We start from the raw sequence: 17,967 nt of genomic DNA, 5'->3' as shown, positions 1-17,967 counted from the left end.
ACGGATTCATCTTATCCCTTCTTTACGGAAAATTCCATCTAAATAAGTAAATGTTTCGTTTGTACATTTCCCATGTGACACACCCATCAAGCTGTCGGTCATCGTAAAGTGGTCACGCATCGCTGTTCTGCCCTACCCACCGTCTTAACCCTTTAAAGCCGTGGCACAAGGACATGCAGCTCGCATCGCTGACTGTTCCGTCTTGAAGTCGTTTCACACTCTGCTGCTTTTAAGCAATCAACATGGACGGAAACACAGAGCAGGTAAATCAAAATGTTTGTCCTCATTCCGAAAAAAAGTATGTGATTTTATTGCAAGATTAATAACCAAGACCTCATAAAACTGATGCCTTGCCTTGCGAGGTAGTTTGCACTACATTGGATTTAAAGTTTGTTCTTGTTTGCCCTCACGTGCATGTTGAGCACCTTGGGGATAAGTTTCTGCGCCTTACAAATAACTATTGTTGTTAAAGTGATACTATACATGTTTCACCAAGGTGTGCCGTATTTTTGCGTGATCGTTTATCTTACAATATCGCCGACACTAATTGGAGAAAGTAGAAGGGAAGAAGTGTGGTATTTAGGCATGGAGGTAGAACCATGGTATAGGCCTAGCAATTGAGTCTCTCGCTCTAGTAGCCTATAACCGGAGGAGGGTTTATAACCAAAGGCAACATTGTGTCACATGGTCCCATGAAGCCACAATACAACAAAAACTGTACTCAAAGAACGCCCGTTCAATTTTGCTGATTAAGGGGATCTAAGATTTACGTCTTATGGTTATAACTAAAACGCGTAAAAACAACATAAATTGCATCTACATTGTCGTTTCTAAGTTTTTCCATGTGTCCAAGTTAGCAATATAGCATGATTTACATGCACAAGATATATATTTATTGTAGGAAGAATAACCTGCTTGTAGGAATGGACGATTTGATAAGCGTTACTATGGTAACGCTTCTTTTATTAAATTTGTTGGTGATAAAAAAGTTATATCTTTTCCCCCCAGTGGTTCAAAGTGAAATGTTTATCAAAAGTGCATTTTACTATATCCAAAGCTGCTGTACCACTTTAGTTTTTATTATCGTTAATAGCAAGATTAATTATCAAACCATCAAACCATGTTCAAACTGTGGCAGACCCTTTTGTGAGATGCATTGGCAGCATAAACATTTGAGGACATTAAAAACATAATGGTGATTTTTAACTGACAAAAGTCCATTCACAAAATTCATAAAATGCATTTTTTTAACTGTAAACCTGTGAATTTTAAATAAGCTTTTTTGAGAGGACTAGAGGACCCCGTGCCCTTGTATATACAATCCAGAGGGTGTAGATGTGAAGTGTTTGCTGAAAGCTTAGCATTGAGGTTGAAAGCAGGCTGGTGCTCATCCGCAGCGCACACTTATGTTACGTAACACTTCGCCTCCAAACAAAACTAGCCCCCATGGTAACATGCTGTTAACAGCGTAGGCGTTTCATCAAACGAGGAAAATTAACAGCGTAGGCGTTTCATCAAACACGGAAAATTCCACCTTCCATTGCTCTTCCAACTTCAGCATTGAGGTTAAAAGCAGGCTGGTGCTCATCCGCAGCGCACACTTATGTTACGTAACACTTCGCTGATAACTGATAACAAATTCAAGGCTTATGCCCTCGTAATCAAAGAGAAGTTATTTGTTTATAATGAAGTTCTGATAAATTTAATACCAATCCCTTTTAATGTGCATTTTTAAACTCTGTCCGCAGTCAAATCGATCCTGACTTCCGAGTGAACGCGTTTTAAACTATAGCCATTTTCTCCATTTTGTGGAACCACATCCATCGTATGATGCGCATTAGTTAAAAAGGTTGGCCAAGATAGACACATGCATATTGTATACCTTTGGTTTTTGGAACCGTTCGATGGTTTTGTACCTTGTATAAATCTTTAGAGAATGCAATATAATTAACTTGGTACAAATTTAATTTTAAAAGGTCGCGATTTTTTACAAAATTGCAGAAACTCCAGAGGGACATGTCAGTGCAGGAATAATAATCCCTATATAATGCAAACTCTGAAGGAGCGTTACCGCGGTAACGCTTCTCATATTCAAATTTGTGATGAACAAGTGTCCACATACACACACACCCATAAAACTATCTACGCAACTTCACTTTAACAAAATCTGGTTGGAAAATACAACAAGCATCCTTTCTTTGTTGTTAAAAATAGCACACGCTGCAACATAGTATTACCCGAGCCCCAAATGCACGCCCCGTTGTTGTGACGCAACCTGTTCAAACTCAGCCATATACTTAATTGTTTGAAATGTTTACTTTCCTGCGAAACGTTCTTCAAACCCCACTTACCAGGTTTCTTCCATTAACTTTCGATATGCCTGTTTGTATGGAAAGTTTATTTATGCAAAGTAGGAGCTCTAACCTTCACTGTATATACAGCACTTAAAGCGTCTTATTTAACTGTTGAGTTTGCTTTATTTGTACATTCCTTTCAGATTAAAATGACTGCTACGAGCTCTACGCACCTAACGAGCGCGACGGGATCCAAATCAGGTATATACCTCCGACTTAAGTCACATGTCCCATAGGACACAGTTATACTTTGCATACCTTTCCAGTGCCAAAAGGTACTTCATTAAACTTCATCATTTTACACCTTTTATTTAGTATAGTTTTAAATGTGATTTTGTTTTGGTCGGATGGCTTTCTATATAGGGAATATACTAACTTTCAACCAATTAATGGTATTTTTTTCGGCATGGTAACAGGAATTTGTTCTGTTAAAGGCAGTGGACACAATCCCTCCCTCTGAAGTGACGTAGTTTTCGAGAAAGAAGTAATTTTCCTCGAACTTGATTTCGAGACCTCAGATTAAGAATTAATTGAGGTCCGAAATCAAGCATGAAAGGACACAACTTCGCGTGACAAGGGTGTTTTTTCTTTCATTATTATCTCGCAACTTCGATGACCAATATTGAGCTCAAATTTTCACAGGTTTGTTGTTTTATGCATATAAAGTGAGAAGACTGGTCTTTGACATTTACCAATAGTGTCCGGGATCTTTAAGTGATAACTTTTCGGGGTGGCTCGATCATTTTTGTACGTTTACAGAGTGTCTAAAGGTCCCTACATTGTATTTTGTATCAAGCACGCAACTTTCTCAGCATCCTTGATGTTTTAAGCATTGTGGGGTTTGGGAATTTTTAGTTGTGTTCATTAATAACGATGGCCAAAAACAGAACAAAAGTGAGAGAGGCGCAACTGCTTACACATTATTTATATTTATTGACCAAACCAACAGCGGACGAGCCGCCAATTACAGGAAAGGATACAAAATATACAATTAGACATATTCATATAGCCTATATAAAAACAATCTGATATGTACAAAGTTAACAATAAAAATAGTAAAATAGAATCTTCTTAGGAAAGAAAATTAAAGCATACATTGAAGATTAAGTAAAATAAGATAGGGAACAGAAACAGACCACCATGAAAGACTGCGAAAATATATTTAAAATAAATTTTAAAAAAGACAAGAAGAAGAAGAAGAAGATATCTTTAAACATGTACATGTTATTTTCATCTTCTTCCTATGGAAGGAATATGTTTCTGCTGAAACAAAATGTATACCCTAGTGATTTTGGTCTATAAACTGTAACTTAATAAGGGTTATCAACTTCATTTTTATTTCTACAGGCTCCACAAATGTGCCTATGTTCCAGCAAGTTCAAGATGCAAAGACAGAGTCTGACAACAACGCGAAATACGCCGCCAAAGCTGCCAAAATAGTGGGTGGCTCACGTAAGAACACCATTCTATATCATCCATAAAGACTATCTAAAGCCCGGTTCACACTTCCTGCGAATGTGATACGTGTGACGTCACATATGGCTGTTTTCGTAGCGAATGTTTCGCAGGATTGAACAAAGATCAGCTGTGACGAATTATTTGCAAGTTTTGTGACGTCAAAATTCGTATCGCGTTCGCAGGCTTAAGCGTTATCCGTGAAAGTCTCCGGATCTCGCATTTGCACTTTTAAAACAACACCATGAACAAATAATTTTAAATCAATGAAGGGGGGTACTTATGTACGTTCTGCTGTTACCCTTCGCTCTCCACAAGTTTGGCCTTAACAATGTGAGTGACTAGCAAAAACGAAACTTGATATGACTAGTCCGTCAGTTCATTTTACGTCTCAATGATTTCGTTCTATTCTCGCTCATACAGGTTGGATTTTATACTTACTGCCATCTATGTTGGCTCTACCACTAGCCATGCTCATCAATGGTAAGTATTAAACAATGCAATGCATGATCACTACATGGGTGCAGGCACAGAGCAGTTGAATCGGACTTGATTATTTTTCATTGATTTGAAATGCGGCAAATTTCTTCTCTTAAAAAAAAAAAATCCGATAGCCCATTCCACGACACGCAGCTCATTTGTACGTGCATGCTCCGCTGTTTGTGAGTCAAAATGTTTACAAGGGTCGTTCAATGTGTTGTTGTGGTATTGTATATGGGCACAATGTTAGATAAAAAGATAGATGGAATTGCCCATTCAAAAGCAAAACTACACTATCTTGTATTATAAACCCATTTGTACACATCGAAGTTAAATAAAGGATTGAGCCACTAATAATTAAACAAAACAATATGTAATTAAAACGGTCAATACAAACCAGAGTAACAATACAATTACAATTGATAAGCAGATTAGTGTGCACTTTTATTATCAGTTTACATTAACAAATAGAGTAAAATGGCTTGTGCTGAAACTTGCATCACAGCTATTAGTGTTGCTTTAAACGGGAGCGTATTGCCGCCACATGAATATTTTGTCCCTCTCGTATCGTGTACGTACACGATAAATTATTGTGTACGTACACAATGAATCCAAACAACTATAACTTATCATGTATGTGCACGATAATCGTGTATGTACACGATAAACTATCCAAAAACGTATCATGTATGTACACGATAAATCCAAAGTTATCGTGTACGTACACAACAACTTATCATGTTAATGTCACTGAAAACCCTCCAAAGTAAAGTAAGAAAAAAGGAATTACGGAAAATATGCATAGTTTGCATAAATCAAAAATTTCCATATTCGCCTCTTCTTTCACTATGTGTGCACACGCCCTGATAGTTGTAGAATTGATGATTTCACACCAAATTTACATGCAAATGTCTCTTGGAACCAGGAAATCCTCCGCAACAATGTATTAAATATTCAAAGTATCAAGGTGCCAATATATTTTAATCATGTACGTACACGATAAGCTTGGATTTACGTGTACATGCATAATAAGTTATCGTGTACGTACACGATAAATGAGAAGAAGAAGAAAAATCCAGGTGGCGGCAATACGCTTCCGTACTGACACGGATTTTGTTGCATAATTTTGGCCATAAAATCATTACTGGACTATTTTGACACCGTTTTGTTCTGCAACAATGTGTTCGGACGCAAACTTTAAATTTTATACTGTAGGCCTTGATTTGCAATTTAACTCTTGATTTGCAATGCAATTTATCCAACTTGGTCCAATTTCATGGATCTGCTAACAATATCTGCGTAAGTTATCATACGGTGTCCGTTAAAGCACACACTAGGTAAGCACGAAGTATGCCGTGCAGATACCGTTTATTCTCTTCAACGTGACCATTTTGAATTTGTTTGGCACCTATAGGCGCTGTTCGATTGGACGAATGCCCCGTCGAGCCTTTCATCCCTATCTACATGGTTGTGGCTGGAAGTGTCTCCGTACTCAAAATCATCATTGACTATACCTTGCGAATGAAGAGGCACTGTGAGAAGAGGGGACCATTGGATGAAGCCACCACAGTTGAAAAGGTGGTTGATGCCATCAACTCTTTGATTGGGTTGTTCACCTTCGCTTTCTTTATTGCTGGTAAGTTCAATCATTGTTGATTTGATTTCTTGGTCCAAAAGCACTAGATCGGGGTGGACTTAAGTAATAGCACTATATATAAAATGGGCCTCTTGTCAAATATGTCATGAGCGCGCGATTCGCGGTTAGCGATTGATAACTCGACTTTTGTCGTCAGCGATTTTTAACTTATACACAGAGCTGTTTTTCGTTCAAAACGAGCTAAATTCTGAGAGTGGTACCAGTAGATCACTTTGGTATGATATTTGAGTCTTTGGGCTTAAGTTCTGGTCCTCATAGATCCGTCGTTTTGTGCATGAACCCGGGTGACGGGCTTTGAACTGATTAATATGAATTGTTCTTACTTTCTTTGTTTCTTTCTCAAGGCAATGTATGGGTGTTTCGTGTGTATACTCCGAATTTCGACGACCCAACAGCCGCGAATTACTGCCAACCCACTATATATTGGTTTGCATTCGCCTCGATCGTAGCAGTGTATGGTCTACTAGCACTCGGTATCTTCATGTGTTGCTGCTGTTGCTGCTGTGCGGCTGCTTACGCTACAAGGAATGCGACTGAAAACTCTCAAGATAAGAGTTAAACGACTTGAGCCAAGACTACCACTTCCGAGTGACACTATACAACAGAGCACTGTGAATAAATAAACATCTAGGCGTTGAGCATCATTTTGTTCTGCATGCAGTCTGTAGTAAGCCGGGGAATTTAACAAAGTTTTAAAAAGAGGTCTTGCACTTAGCTGCGATTAATGATATTGGTATTCAATCCGATTGAAATACAGTAAATTGTGCGCAATTAATCATTTAAACCGTGTCAATTCCCGGGTACCACTATTTGGAATTCGGTTGTCTATCAGAGCTTCATCTTCGGTGTGGTTAGGATTAAAACATTTTATAAAAAGGTCATTATTTCCTGTTATGGTAACATTAGTTTCTATACTTTTCTTTTAAGTTTTTGCGTAATTTGACATTTTATTTTGTCATTGTCCGTCTGTCCGTATGTTGTTGTCCTAAGAACTTACCTTTGTTTATGTATTTTGATATGTAAAGGCAAATCGTTACAGCTAGCTGACTTATGTTGGGGGCCTTACCTCCACGCGCTCTCCCGATAGTTTATTCTTATTCTGTCTTTATGCATAACAATGTTGTTTTGTAATTTGTGGAAATGTGTTAGTGGAATAAAATGTGAGCATGTTGAGGGTGTATATCTTCGTACTCCAATAACCTCTCGTTGTACCCTATTATTACAGTACTCCTAACAAAGTATTTAATATAATGGTATTGTTATTATTCGCACAAAAGTCCGCAAGTGCAATCGGTGCTTTATTTTGGAGAGTAGTTTTAGTTTTTAGTTTTATTTTCAAGAGCAGTTGTTTTTATTTTTAAGATGAAAACTATAAATGGTGCTCTTAAAATAACAAAATTCGGGCACAAATCGCGAATCGTGAATTTTTACGTGAATATTTGCGATTTTGGCACATATCGTGAATATTTACGTAAACATTTGCGTTTGGTCACAAATCGCAAATATTACGTGAATATTTGCGGTTTTGGAAAAATCCATTCACGTAAATATATCTGTTCAATGTCCCTCAGGGCCACCATATTTGGGTTGTAACAGCCGACAGCTGGGGGGGGGGGGGGTTAACAGATATAGGGCCTACAGTTTTCTTGATTTCTCGAATTTCCTCTTATTCAGAAGAAAATTATTTCACACATGGTTTTAGTAGGCCTATATGATCCATGATGAGTAAGCTTTCAGACTAAAACTCAGTAGACAGCTGTGTTTTTTATCATTATATCGTCAGTAGGAGGTCCTGTTTTCAAGGTGTCCCTAAAATCGTGGCAAATCTTTTACCTCTCTGTGCGCGATGTAAACAGTCCCTAGATACAAAAATTTTGGTTTTATCTGCCAAGCAAAGAGTCTCCTCTCCCTTGACCAAAACTAAAAAACACGTAAGGCTCCACTGGTTATTTGCACTTGCAAATGCAAAAAGTTTGGTATTTTAGGCATTTCTACAAGGTACAAAAATATGTCATAATGTTGAGGCCATATAAAAAAACCGAAAAAGTTTCATCAAACACTATTTCAATTAAAGGAACACGTTGCCTTGGATCGGTCGAGTTGGTCTTTGAAAAGCGTTTGTAACCGTTTTTATAAAATGCATATGAGTAGAAAGATGTTGTAAAAGTAGAATACAATGATCCACACAAACATGCCTCGAAATTGCGTGGTTTTCCTTTTACCTCGTCGACTAACACGTCGGCCATTTATGGGGGTCAAAATTTTGACTCCCATAAATGGCCGACCATGTTAGTTCGCACAGTAGAAGGAAAACCACGCAATTTCGAGGCAAACTTGTGTGGATCATTGTATTCTACTTTTAAAACATCTTTCCAACCATATGCTTTTTATAAAAGACGGTTACAAACGCTTTTGTTTTGACCAACTCGTCCGATCCATGGGCAACGTGTTCCTTTAACAATTCACGATGATTTAATCATGTGACTGAACATTCTGCTGAGTATTCTGGAAAAAAAATACAGTAGGCTTAAAGGCTCTGAGATTTTTTGAGATTTTTTTTAACCCTCGTATTGGTGATTCAATTATGACTTTTTATTTTTACGCTTTATTATAAATATTTTGGGTAATTATTTTTATTAAAAATAAATAATATCAGAATGAAAAGCCAATAATTATTCACACTTTTTATTAAATGTTTGTGTGTGTGCAAATTACCATGGTAATTTTTAAAATGTCATAAAAAAAATCGTGAATAAAATTAAGACACCTGCTGGCTAAAGAGTCATACACAGAGTCTCACAGAACACTTGTAGTCACTGCATATATTTCTTCCACGTATGGCTTCACCGGGAAACCATTCTTTCTCGTTTACCTTGAAAAGAGGAAAAACTCAAAACAAAAGGGACCAGTTGAAGTCATTGAACATCGGTGTGTGGTGTGAACATTTCAATGTCCATCAAGTTTCAATTTATGTTTGTATACTTAATAATTTTTATAAACAAATGAAGATAATTAGGGCATCGGTTGATATATCGCATCATTGATTTTTTCCCAATTCAAAGAAAAAGACATAATACCGTGAACTGCTGCTGATGAATAACATCCACAAAAGATTAATGTTGCAGCACAAACACCTTTGTGCTTCAAATTCAATGAAAACGACGGAGTCATCACCTTATGAAAAATTCCATCAGGGGTCGATTTCACAAAGAGTTGGGACTAGTCCTAGAAGAAATACAATTGCATGGATAGTCCTATGCTGGTCCTAACTCGAGATAACTCGTCATCCTATGGAAAATTCCACTTCGTAGTTAAGTGTTTCGTTTCACAAATCCCTGTGACAGTAGGCTGTCAATCGTTGTAGAGTGGTCATGCCTCACTGATCCTTGTCCCTTTATTATAAAGCGCATGTCAGTCAACATACGGCATTAGTGACCGTTGTATTCGCGTTGTCGTCATTTCACATTCTGCTGCTCACTTAAGAACAACAACCCAATCCAGCCATCACACAGCCACAGCAAAACAATCAACATGGACGGAAACACCGACAAGGTAAATCAACATGTTTATCTCCATACCGAAAATATACATTTGGTTAATGTTTCTTACGTGTGGTCTAGATTTTTAGAGTAAACTGTTTTTTCGCCTTTCAATACTCATCAAAGGTGTGCCGCAGTTCAGTCGGTGCCAAGGGTACACTGGGGGAAGATGTGATACGAGGTAAGATGGGGCATTGGCTAATCAATAAGTTATACATTAAACAAAATCATTTCTGGCAAACCCATCCTTATGCATAACAGTTTCGTCCATATCTGGTTTATGAAACTATTTAACCCAAACAGATATTTATTAAGCAAATTTCATAATTCGCTGACCCGTCATTGATACAATGCATGCATCCCATCTTACCTTAGCCTTGTCCAAGGCTCTTTACGCAAGCACCGGCCCGCTCTGACTTCACGAAAAAACGGCACACAACAGTACTTGATCCGGCCTCGTTTTGTAACCTCGTTGATACCTCGAAAGCCATGCTTCGACCCCGCGGTATCAAGTACTGTTGTGTGCCGTGCGGTATAGTATCTATGCATTTCGTGAAGTCAGAGCGGGCCGGTGCTTGCGTAAAGAGCCTTGGACACGGCTAATCTTACAAGTTTTAGTATCTGGAAATTGTCAAAAACCATTGAAATTTCATTAAAATGTGAAAATATAAACAACCTTTAGTATCAGTGAGCACATGTGACAAACTATGGTAAATTTTAATTATCAAAAAACTGTTTATGTCCAATCTTCCCCCACACTGTACCCTTATCTTTTACCTTACAAAATTGCCGAAAAATTCATACACAAAATCTGAAGTTATTGGAGAAAGTAGAAGGAAAGAACTTTCGTATCCAAATGCCACTTATCATAGCAATGAAGTCTCTATCGATTTTTCATTTCAGATACAGTTTGTTTTTTTGTTTTGTTTTTTGAAAGACTATCTTCATTTATTTTCCCTTTGGATTGAAAACATATTTGTTATAGTACAGTCTTTCCGAATTAGTACGAGATAGAAAATGGTCGAAGTGTCTTGTGTAGAAGGTACGAAGTGTCCATGTACGAGGTGTCCAAAATCACTTCGTACCTTGCAAAGGGTACGAAGTGTCCATATATACGAAGTGTCCTGACACCCAAATTATAGAATAGCAACACTGGCTAAGCATATTTCGATGGTAGAATCTACATGCGGGTAATATTTCGCTGGGAAATAAATTTGGCAGAAGTATGAAGATAACCATTGTAACCGTTGTGTTTCTGAACACAGGCTACTAGCCTTTCTTTAATGCCTTATATGGCAGACCCATTGCATGTAGTTGACAAATAGCAACATGGTAACCAAACGCAAAATGCACACATGGTTGTTACGCAACCAGTTCTTAACTCAAAGTAGCCGTTTTGTTCCCCATTGTTTGAAGTGTTTACTTTCCTTGCGAAACGTCCTTCAACCACCACCAGGCTTCCTTTTCCATTAACTTCCACCCATCCTACCTCCATGTTCCACCATAGAGCTAGCTCTTTGCTTTCACTCTGACTGTTTGCCCATTGTCCGGAATGTTTACCTACGCAAAGTAGTAGCACAGAGGAGGTCTGACATCCACATACTTGAAGAACATCTTCTATCTTTGAGTTTGCTTTATATATTTCTTTCAGAATACGAGTTCAATGCAGCTAGCAAGCAAGGATGAATGCAATTCAGGTATATATATTTGACAAAGGTCACACGTCCCATATTATGTTCTTTTTTTTAACACGAGGGAATTTGTTTCGGGTCTTGAGAACTTTGTGGGGGTGGATCGTCCTTTGTATACGAGGGTGTCTCAAGGTCCCCCATTATAGAGCTAGTATAGAACCTAGCTCTATGATTGTATCAAGAGCATCAGTCTCACTAGGACTTGTAGCTGTTGGCAAATACCATGGGGAATAGGTGAGGGTGGGGCTACCCTATGACACTGAAAGTATAACAAAACGGATCAAATTTGACAGAGATAAAGTTTTCAGATTCACTTTGTATAAAAAAACCGGTTCTATAAACAAACCAAAAAGTGGGGGGGGGGTGGCTTTAGAGACAAAAAAATGAAGTGCAAACAAAAACAGAACAAGAGAAGTCCTCAAATGTTGGGGTGAGACAAAAGTGTGCGTACGTGTTGAGAGCATTATTTGTTGTTTCATTAGCTGTATTTTATAAATATATTTTATAATGGAAAATGTGGCTTTATAAATCATTATACATTATTGATGTAAATGAGAAGTCTGCAATACGGCACCTAATTTAGCCAAAGACCGCAAGCCCATAAACGCACCCCTGTGAAGCCTGGGTTATCAGTTGCCGTGAGCCCTCCACAAACGTCTTACAGTAAAATGTGACAGGGATAGTTCTGGTGGACAAACCAAATGTTTTTAATGAACAAAGTAGGGACCTCCCCTTAAAATAATCTCAAGAATTCTTGAGATTCTCAGAAGTTCCAGAACAGAATAAAGATACATTGTGGTGGTGGGTGCATTTATTGAGCTCAAAATGCCCTTTCTTAAATCCAAGCTTTCGTTCCACGATAGCAACAACAAATCAATATTGGTGTACACATTTTCAATTCCTTTAAAGTATTCCCTGCCCAGTTCCTTGCACCGATTGGCTTTCTTTAGGATTTGCCGATTGCGGAAAACAGTTCAGTTTATTTTATTATAGGGCCTACAACACAATCACAGGAGAAAGGGGCAAATAATTTACTTTAACAAAATGATATCTCTAAACATTATGTCCCTTCACGTTTTTGTCCCCCTTCACATCTGGTCCTGCAAACACATATTGACACACAGGTGAAATTGATTTTATAACATGTTTATAACTTAACAATGCTTGTTAATATAATGTAATTTTTATTTTTGCAGCCCCCACCAATAAGCCTATTTTCCAGCAAATTCAAGATGCAAAGAACGAGTCTGATAACAACGCAAAATACGCCGGCAATGCTGCCAAGATCATGGGCTCATGTAAGAACACCATTCTATCTATGTCTAAGTGTTAACCGTGACTATCTCCATCAGGCATCAACATTACCCCCATTAATTTGTTTTATTATATTGTACGTTTGTTACGGAAATAATTTTTCGCTTTGCTCTTCACATGTTTGGCCTTATACAATTGTCAGTGACATAGCCAGCAGGAAGGTTCATAATAACATAGTCCATCAACTCACTTTGAAAAGGGACGCTCTACGACTATTGCGGACTTTTTTGCCGTAGGACAATCTGTGGAAAAAATGGTTCATACATGAAAAATCGAGGGCTTTTGACACTTTCATCTATATCATGACAAACACAAGTAGCCGGTGTCCTTCAGTGGCTGCCCCAGTTACGGTAAATAGCAATAGCTGGAGGAGTTTGTACGAAGGTGGCGTATTATCACGATGTTCCTACTCAAATCGCCATAACAATGGGGAAAAAATATGAAAACAATGGAGAGGGAGTTTGGGAGTTCCAACCTTTGGCCTGCTGGGCTCCTTCATAAAGTTTGGAGCAGTGTACAAGCATTTTCCAACATCAACCGAAGCCCGTAGCCGGGAAAAAACCCACGACGTCATAAGTACAGAATGAAGACACTTCGCTCGTCCCCAGCGCCTTGCTTTAACCAAAGGCGCTGGGATGGGCAAACGTATCATGCACTGTTTGGTTTAATAATGCACAGTCCCATCATGCATCACACTCACACTGAGCCATATTTATATGCACTGTGCGCATGACGTACTTCCTGAACAAGAATCTGTGCAAGCGATTAACCCATCCCAGCGGTCCTGGATAGACTGGCCGCTGGGGCCGAGCGAATGAAGACACCAGTATCTATGACGCCTAGCTGTAAATAATAAATGATTTGATTCTACTCTCGCTCGCTCATTTGTTACAGATGCAGTTATTTTACTGCCATGGTTGTTGGGACTTCCATTAGCTATGCTCATCAATGGTAAGTATTGAACACGTGCATGATGATTTTGAGTGCATTTTAGTGACAACATTTTTGTGGGTTGAATATGATGGACATATATCACAAAAGCAATTTTTACATTTACAGACTCTATACTAAAGGGCAGAATGAAATAAACCACTAATAATTGAACAAAAAAAGTTTATTAAGGAACAATTCACACAAAGTCGAGTAACAACTGTATAAGCAGATAATTGTGTGTAGGCCTATTTATTAAAACCAAACATTGAACAAAATATTATCGGATTTATAATAGTCGGACTATTTTGATACCGTTTCTGCAAACTGGTGATGAGTTGGACGCATACTTGAAATACAAGTAGGCAACATAATAGGACTACTCTTGATTTGCAATGTTGTGATGTCATGTACGGAGTGCACTGGCCAGTTTGTTACATATCCAACTTGGTCAAAATTCATGGATCTGCTTACCACGAACGCGTTCGAACGGTGCCTGTTAAAGCTTTAAGCAAAAGCCACGACAGATAGGCAGTGCAGATTTTGTTCATTCACTTTTAACCATTTTGACGGTTTTCCCACCGATAGGCGCTATTCATTTGGATGAATGCCCCGTCGAGCCATTCATCCCCATCTACATGATTGTGCAAGGAAGTTTATGCACACTCCAAATCATGATTACTCATTCCTTGCGAATTAAGAGGTGCTGTGAGAAGAGGGGCCAAAATTTAATGGAAGAGCGCACCACAGTTGAAAAGGTGATTGGCGGCATCAACTCTTTGCTTGGGTTGGTCATCTTCGCGTTCTTCATTGCTGGTAAGTTCAATCATTGCTGGATTGCTTTCTGGATCCCAAAGCATGAATCCACTGCTGTTGGACTTGCAAGCACTATTAACCTATACTTGTCAAATTATGTCATGTGTACGCAGTTTGCAGTAAGCGAGTAATAGGCCTATCTCAACTTTTGGCGTCTGACGTCGAAAATTGAGTTTTTAAACGCTTCGCCAAAAATTGAGGTATTAATCGCTTACTGTAAACTATATATTAAGTGCTGTTTGGGTTCATAGAGAGCTAAACTCTGAGAACGACATCGACCGATCCAAGGCAGCATGTCCCTTTAAAGGGAAGGTACACTTTTGGCAATTTTCAAAGACCAGTGTTCTCACTTGTTGTATCTCAACATATTATGCATAAAATAACAAACCTGTGAACATTGAGCTCAATTGGTCATCGGAGTTGGGAGAAAATGATGAAAGAAAAAACACCCTTGTTGGATGAATTTGTGTGCTGTCAGACATGAATAAAAGACTTCTAGCTAGAAGTCTTTTATTATTTTAGTGAGAAATGACCTCTATTTCAAAATCTACTTCAGAGGGAGCCGTTTCTCACAATGTTTTATACTATCAACAGCTCTCCAATGCTCGTTACCAAGTCAGTTTCTAAGTTGATATTTGTTTTGAGTAATTACCAAACGTGTACCTTCCCATAAAAGCATTATTATGAAATAATATTAATGAGTGCTATGGGACGCGGCTCTTCGGAGTGTGAAGCGCTTGGAGCTGATTGTTGTTCTTACTTTTCTTCTTTGTTTCTCTCTCAAGGCAACGTATGGGTCTTTCGTGTGTTGACTCCGAATACTACCGACCCAACAGCCGTGACTTACTGTCGGCACTCTCTATATTGGTTTACCTTCGGCACGATTGTATCAGTGTACGGTCTCGTGGCACTCGGAATCGTCCTGTGCTGCTGCTGTTGCTGTGTGGCTGCCTTCACAGTAGGGAAGACTCCAGAGATGTACAACCATTAGCATTTTCTTGAAGAAAGTAAGCTTTTACACGGAGTGATGTAACCAGTGGGTGGTATAGGGGGCGGGATTTGTTATCGGAAGCTTCCCCCATTGTTTAATTTGCTACCACTAGGCCCCAAGTGAAAATGTCTGTGACGCCACACCCTGACAAAAATGTTTGAGCGAAATGCTGTTAACTTCGATAACAAATTAGTATAAAGAATCAGATTCTTTTTAGATTGTCTTTCTGGCAGGCTTTTAACTTGAATTCATTTTCGCTTATGTCTTTTAAAATGTGACATATTGAATGATTTCTTTCTTTCTCAGACAACCGGGATTTTGTTATATTTATACATGTCAGATGCATTGACTGCATGTTTAAGGAACATGTTGCCTCGGATCAGTCGAGTTGATCCATGAAAAGCGTTTGAAACCTTTTGTTGCTATGAAACTGATATGGTAAGAAAGGTATTTTAAAAGTAGAATATAATTATCAACACATATTTATGCCTCGAAATTGCGTGGTTATCCTTTTACTTATAGCGAACTAACACGATCGGCCAGTCAATAGAATCAACCACAAAATGGCGTGCCGTATTAGTTTGCTTAAAGAAAAACCATTCAATTTTGAGGCACGTTTGTGTGAATCATTATATTCTACTTTTACAACATTTTTCTAACCATTTGCATTTTGGACCAACTCGACCGATCCAAGGCAGCATGTCCCTTTAAAGGGAAGGTACACTTTTGGCAATTTTCAAAGACCAATTTTCTCACTTGTTGTATCTCAGCATATTATGCATAAAATAACAAACCTGTGAACATTGAGCTCAATTGGTCATCGGAGTTGGGAGAAAATGATGACAGAAAAAACACCCTTGTTGGATAAATTTGTGTGCTGTCAGATATGAATAAAAGACTTCTAGCTAGAAGTCTTTTATTATTTAAGTGAGAAATGACCTCTATTTCAAAATCTATGCTACTTCATCAGAGGGAGCCGTTTCTCACAATGTGTTATACTATCAACAGCTCTCCAATGCTCGTTACCAAGTCAGTTTTTAAGTTGATATTTGTTTTGAGTAATTACCAAACGTGTACCTTCCCATTAAAGCATAATGTACCGACCGGTATCATAACAAGCAGAAGATGGGCCGAAGGTTCACTCTAGATAAATCCTAGTCAGAATTGACTTGGGGCACCTGACCCATTTATAGGCCAGGCTGAACTGAGAAGTGGTCAAAAGGTGGGACGTTTACTATGATTCCATGAAAAATAAATTTAACTGCTCTCAAACAAATGAAATAGCGATGCCATATTGTGTATAATTGGACTTTTGTTATTTCGTGTCTGTAAAATTAACTCAATTTACTCTAATTTTATTTTACCTATTATATCAACTCTTTAACCGTAATAAAATGTTTTTACATTATGTACAACAATTACCCCATGAAATACTTGTGGTAGTTCAAAGCCCTAAATTTATAGTGGTTTTCTTTCTAGTGGATCAGAACACAAAAACAAAAACAAAAGACTTAATCTCTTTGTAAATATTAAGAATGAGTTAGAGCTGTGTTGAATGAACACATGATGAATGAATAACTATATAAAATTCAGTGCTTTATAATGTCGGTATAAAGAGTGAAAATTATTCAAGATATTATTTTTTTTAGCATCTTGTTCTCTGATCATACTCGTTCTCTTCACATTGTACAAAATCTTTTTAATCTCGAAAATTTGAAGTTTGGATTTTTTGGGTGTATACGACGTAGTTAGAATGTTTGGACATAGTATAACATTTTGTAAGAAAATAAGTATTACCGTATGTCTGACTCTGATGTTGTAGAAATCACCTGAAAGTGATGCTTTTACAAATGTAATGATGAGCAATAAATGAATTGATGACAGTTCGGTGAAATGCTTACGCCAGTAAGGAAACACTCAGTGTCTAAATGAAAAGGTTAACCTTGTCTTCTGCCTCCATGACTTGTTAAGGGAATGAACACCGAAGGGAAAAACAATGGTCACGTTCGGTCTCTTTCGTAATTTCTAATCAATGTATAATAACTTGATTGGTTACTTATATACTTTAAAATTCATTTACATGTAGTTCATTAGAAAATACATTTAGATTCATTTTTAGTTAACCATTGTTAATTTTGTTATGTTTATAAAAGCAAGCGAAGAAAGGCAAACATCATGATTATTTTAACTTGATTGTTATTTACACTTATAAAATTCATCTACATTTAGTTCATTAACAATACATTTAGATTCATTTTTAGATAACAATTATTAATGTTGTTAGATTATACATACAAAAAGCATGCACAATCCTCCATGGCGAAGAGAAGCAATAACGATTTAATCATGTTTGCTTCTCTTCGCCATAATAACATAGTATGTTGCATTTAATAATAAAATACTGTCATTGGCATATAGGCCTACTTCTTAGCAGAACACAGTTGTACTGTTTTATTTTGTCCGACATTAAGCTCATTGGTGGAGATAAGCAATTGTTGTACATTATGTTTATGCTCTATTTACAATTTGTCATTGGTGGGGATGTTTTTTATATTTTTGTTATGCAAGTCACCAGACACACAGTCACTAATAAACACTGTACAGCCCCCGGCCTGCCCCGCCCCGTTTTTGTTATATACTGGAAGTGATCCCCGCCTTCGCCAATTAAAATAATTATCAAACTAAGGCGCTTCACATGATGAAAAACCATGGAGTCCATGATGAGCTCTTTGTTCTTTGA

The 17,967-nt window shown here is 37.8% G+C and overlaps 2 protein-coding genes across 2 annotated transcripts; both read left to right on the top strand.

Moving 5' to 3' along the window:
- Positions 1-17: 17 nt before the first annotated feature.
- Positions 18-7,145, top strand: LOC139936143 (transmembrane protein 272-like). Its single transcript, XM_071930884.1, has 6 exons — positions 18-263; positions 2,498-2,555; positions 3,702-3,806; positions 4,233-4,292; positions 5,704-5,925; positions 6,291-7,145. The coding sequence occupies exons 1-6, from the start codon at positions 243-245 to the stop codon at positions 6,503-6,505; spliced, it is 681 nt and encodes a 226-aa protein (XP_071786985.1). The 5' UTR covers positions 18-242; the 3' UTR covers positions 6,506-7,145.
- A 2,225-nt stretch (positions 7,146-9,370) lies between these two features.
- On the top strand, positions 9,371-17,933 carry LOC139936633 (transmembrane protein 272-like). Its single transcript, XM_071931488.1, has 6 exons — positions 9,371-9,498; positions 11,137-11,182; positions 12,373-12,474; positions 13,385-13,441; positions 14,009-14,236; positions 15,022-17,933. The coding sequence occupies exons 1-6, from the start codon at positions 9,478-9,480 to the stop codon at positions 15,225-15,227; spliced, it is 660 nt and encodes a 219-aa protein (XP_071787589.1). The 5' UTR covers positions 9,371-9,477; the 3' UTR covers positions 15,228-17,933.
- The last annotated feature ends 34 nt before the right edge of the window (positions 17,934-17,967 follow it).

Source organism: Asterias amurensis, chromosome 4 (genome assembly GCF_032118995.1).
Source record: "Asterias amurensis chromosome 4, ASM3211899v1".
NCBI lineage: Eukaryota > Metazoa > Echinodermata > Asteroidea > Forcipulatida > Asteriidae > Asterias > Asterias amurensis.
Note: the sequence above shows the minus strand (reverse complement) of the source record. Positions and strands in the feature narration are given on the sequence as shown.